Source organism: Rosa rugosa, chromosome 2 (genome assembly GCF_958449725.1).
Source record: "Rosa rugosa chromosome 2, drRosRugo1.1, whole genome shotgun sequence".
NCBI lineage: Eukaryota > Viridiplantae > Streptophyta > Magnoliopsida > Rosales > Rosaceae > Rosa > Rosa rugosa.
In genome coordinates this window covers 22,484,392-22,488,349 of record NC_084821.1, presented here as the reverse complement: position 1 = coordinate 22,488,349, position 3,958 = coordinate 22,484,392, and the positions used below count along the sequence as shown (strand labels likewise).

The 3,958-nt window shown below is 36.2% G+C and overlaps 1 protein-coding gene across 1 annotated transcript; it reads right to left on the bottom strand.

The window, feature by feature from the left end:
- Nucleotides 1-1,416: 1,416 nt before the first annotated feature.
- On the bottom strand, nt 1,417-2,987 carry LOC133728393 (transcription factor FER-LIKE IRON DEFICIENCY-INDUCED TRANSCRIPTION FACTOR-like). The gene is made up of 4 exons (XM_062155809.1): nt 2,487-2,987; nt 2,148-2,351; nt 1,612-1,788; nt 1,417-1,518 (listed from the first exon to the last, which is right to left on the bottom strand). The coding sequence occupies exons 1-4, from the start codon at nt 2,985-2,987 to the stop codon at nt 1,417-1,419; spliced, it is 984 nt and encodes a 327-aa protein (XP_062011793.1).
- Nucleotides 2,988-3,958: the final 971 nt, after the last annotated feature.

The following is a 3,958-nucleotide window of genomic DNA, read 5'->3' as shown; positions in this document are numbered from 1 at the left end:
GGTGTCGTCGGAGGCTTCCACGATCGATGGAGGCGGGGCTTCATCAGGAGCTTTCCGGCACATGTGGTGGTGGCGTGGCTCTTGCGGTTTTCTGGGTGGATCGGGGTGGGGCGCGACTTTAGTGGTCTGGGAGGATCGCTGAGGTGGCGGGGCCATGGTGGATCTGGAACTATCGTGGTGGCGACTGTGGGTCTGGCGGTGATCGGCACAGTCAACCTCTTTGCTGGGCCTTGGACTGGAACCATTCTTTGGGGCTGCCCTCTTGGCCCTTAATTTGGGCTGGGGTGTTTTTCCCTAGACCAATTCTATGTCTTTTAGTTTTGTGTAAATTACAATATTTCCTTGTATCAGGAAGCGAAACAATTTGTAGGTTGGATGTTAGCTTGCGCACTAAACTCAGCTATGTTTTTGCACTAAATATTTGAACCTCCTGGCGCATCATAATTGCGTGCATTGGCAATGGGAGGCTCAAATCAAAAGTATTTTTTGTAAGCCTAGTTTCAAGTTTAGTTTTGGCAAGCTCTTGGATAACTTGAGCAAGATTTGTAACAGTGAATGGTACCGGGTGTCCTTATGGACTGTTTGAATGTGCCGTTCTATCAATGGAATTTATTTGAACTCAAAAAAAAAAAACAACTTAAAAGAAACTAATGAAAAGGAGTTCAAGATATGACCGTCAGTCAATAATCGTTGGAAATATAGGTCTGTACTTATCCGCTTGAAGCCTTGAAGGAGTAGGTTATGGATAATTGGATACCAATTATTTTGGACTATGTTCTATTAGAAATTGATACTTCTCTGCCGACATCAATTTTTTTAACCAACGAAATTATAGTGAAAATAAAGCACGAGGCTAGCTAGCTACAAGCATGATTGATTTAATCATGCATATATGCATTTACTTCTGTTTATTGCGCTTCCTTCGACACGTAAAATTTTTGTTATTTTCACTTTTGTTGTTACAATAGTTCTATGAAACTCTCAACTCTGCTAAGATCTTTACGAGAAAATTATAAAATCCGTAGAAATTTATAAATGATGGAATCTTTAACTCCATCAATCTAAAATTCCATTAATTGCATATTCTATTGTTTGGTTGCATCTATTTAGGATTTGAAATGTGTAATAAATTAAGAAAGTTTAAAACAAATAAAAAGATAAAATAGAAAAAATTCTTGTTTTGGAAATAAAAATTGAATACTGCAAAGGAATTCGTAAATGACACCTATTTTGGTGGAAATTGAAGTGAAGAATTTAAATAACGAATTCCTTCGTTTTTTTCCACAGAGAAATTTAAAATTTTCAATCTGATAATGCCAAACGAGGGAATTGGTTTTTAGGAATTATGAAATCCTCACTTTTAATTAAATTCCATCATTTTTTCCCTCATCCAAACACACTCTAAGAATACTTGCATCAAAAGCTTGTAGCCAATTCAAAACCTTGGTTCAGAAAAGCTCCAGTCACCCAAAGTTTCAAATTTGGTAAGTTGATGATCTGCTGCTCGCTTTCTTTTACCTGTTAATTTTTACCGAAAATAACTAGTTAACAAGAACTACCAACATGCGCACTTAAAGTCGATTGATGATAAAAAATAAACCAAAAGCTTACATTCAAAGCAAGTGTCAGTTCGAATCTCCCAGAATTAATTGTGTTCAAGTTTGAACTCCGAACATTGAAGCATGTAAGGGATTCAATAGCCTTGTAAAGTGCTGTGGCCACCCCTACTCCTTTGTTGCATCCCACTTTCACATAATAGCCTTGCTCCTCTACCTGGGTCACATCTATCTGCAGACGCATCAAAACAAAGCATTATTTTTCCTGTACGTACTTAATTCTCAAGCATAGTTTTAATAAACAGATTAAGCTTTTTATTTTTATATATATACACGTCTTAGGGATTTTGTGGACCGACCAAAAACTTTCAATATTGTTATATTTCATTCAAATTTAAAAATAAAATAAAATAAAATAAAAAAGAAAAGAAGAAGGAGGAGGAGGAGGTAGCAAGGTGATTACGTTTGAGACAATAATGGTGCAACATTGGATTCCAAAAGAAGTGGCTCCAAATATCATGTAAAGATTATTACAGTAAGTTTTTGTTTTCTCTTATAGCTAGATGCACAAAGGGTTGTAATTAACCAAACCTGAATAATTCCCTTGGGAGTTAAATGATAATGGTCTGCCACTAATTTATTCTTGGTTGGAGTTTGGGTTGATCCTGCTTGCTTTCCACCTGATGCTTCTATGGACGCTTCAAGGCCGGAAATCTCAGCTTCCAGCTTCTTAGCGTGTTTTTGCAGATCTTGTACATACAGTACAGCATCTCCAACAATGGAGGCCTTATCCATCTGTGCATCATTGTCAAATAATAATTAATAATATATCACTGCATGTAACATTTTCTACATACAAAAAGCATTGCTAACCAGGATTCCAGTTTAAAATAAAATGTACGAGTACTTCTTGTTATGATCGAACCTCACCTTAGTGATGTTAGGAACCAAGGACCGCAATGCATAAAGTTTTTCTTTCATCCTCCCCCTCCTTTTCCTCTCCGAAACCAAGGTTCTCGATGGATCAACCTTTGGCTTCTTTGTCCTCGTGGCTGTGGTATTTGTGGTGGTTGTTGTGGTTGTTCCACACGAGTCTGCGTCATTATCTTCTTCCACAATATCGTTCATTTCTCCATCAAAATGTGGTAATGTAGTAAGAAAAGAAGCTGGATCGGATACGACAGTAGTACTATGATCTAAACCAAAGAAACCACTACCCGGAGTAGTTGGACCAAACTGGTTGCCAACAAAGCACGAGCCACTGATAAGGTCACAATCAAAATGAGCTACTGTTGGATCTTCATTTTCTCCTCGAATAAGATCGATGAACTGATCAAAGTTTGCATCATCTATGAAGTCTTGTAACTCAAAGTCATTGATGATGCTGTGACCTCTTAGATCGTGGTTTCCAGGTGCACCCATCCCATCCATGGTTTGATAGTGAAGTGTTAAGCTACTTGTGTGTTATTAAATATATGTACTTATATACAACTGATGGAAGTGAATTCACTGTTATCTTAAATGTGAACAGAATCAAATGCGGGAATTCGAAATCTTATTATATAGGCCTGTGAGGAAGGAGTTGACAAAGCTAGCTACAACAAAAACAGTTCAATTCTTGATAAGGACAAATATACAAACTCTCAGGTCAATTAAGATCGATCTTTTCTCTTCTCAAAAAAAAAAAAAAGATCGATCTTTTCATAAAATAAATAACAACCAATTATTAATTACAGGGCATCCAAACAAAAACAAAAAACCCTAGTTTATAATAAAAGTTTATTGCTGTTTTTCTTGTATTCTTATAATCTAGTTCATCTGATATATGAATGTCTGTGATGTTCCTGAGTAAATTGCGTGACAAATAATGTGTAGTCCAAAAGTAAAACAATTTTATAAAACCAGCATATATGGTTTGCAAAATGGGAAGAGCTTCTAACGAGGCCGAGCCACTAAAATGAGGACTTCCTGAGGACTTTCTAATCAACAGTTGAGAGACTCACTTTTCGATTACATTACCGCAAATCAACCGTTTGATGTTTCTATAAACATGAGTCGATCACTTCTAAAAATTTTCTTCCAAATTGTTAATCGTTAAGATACCGAACTAGATCAAATCAATGGACAAACTAAATCTGTAAACCGTTCATGTTTATAAATGATAAATCACGATTATGAATGTCTTAACAATTTTCAATTTGGTTGAAAAATTGCATAAACGATCTACACATGAATATCTAAACATCTAACGGTTGATTTGTGAAAATGCGATAAAAAAGTAAGTTTCACAAGAAAATCCTCATGAAGTCCTCATTTTATTGATCGTCATTAGAAACTCTCCCTTACAAACTGTACAAAGCGTTTTTCATATTATTACCTCTCAGGTTGGACTTTATTTCAAG

Bases quoted from the DNA above. Each gene is read 5' to 3' on its own strand.
- LOC133728393 (XM_062155809.1), bottom strand. From the start codon at position 2,987: ATGGATGGGATGGGTGCACCTGGAAACCACGATCTAAGAGGTCACAGC. The intron at 2,352-2,486 runs GTGAGGTTCGAT...AATGATGCACAG, and splicing joins TGGTTCCTAACATCACTAAG to ATGGATAAGGCCTCCATTGT. The intron at 1,519-1,611 runs GTAAGCTTTTGG...AAAAATTAACAG, and splicing joins AACTGACACTTGCTTTGAAT to GTAAAAGAAAGCGAGCAGCA.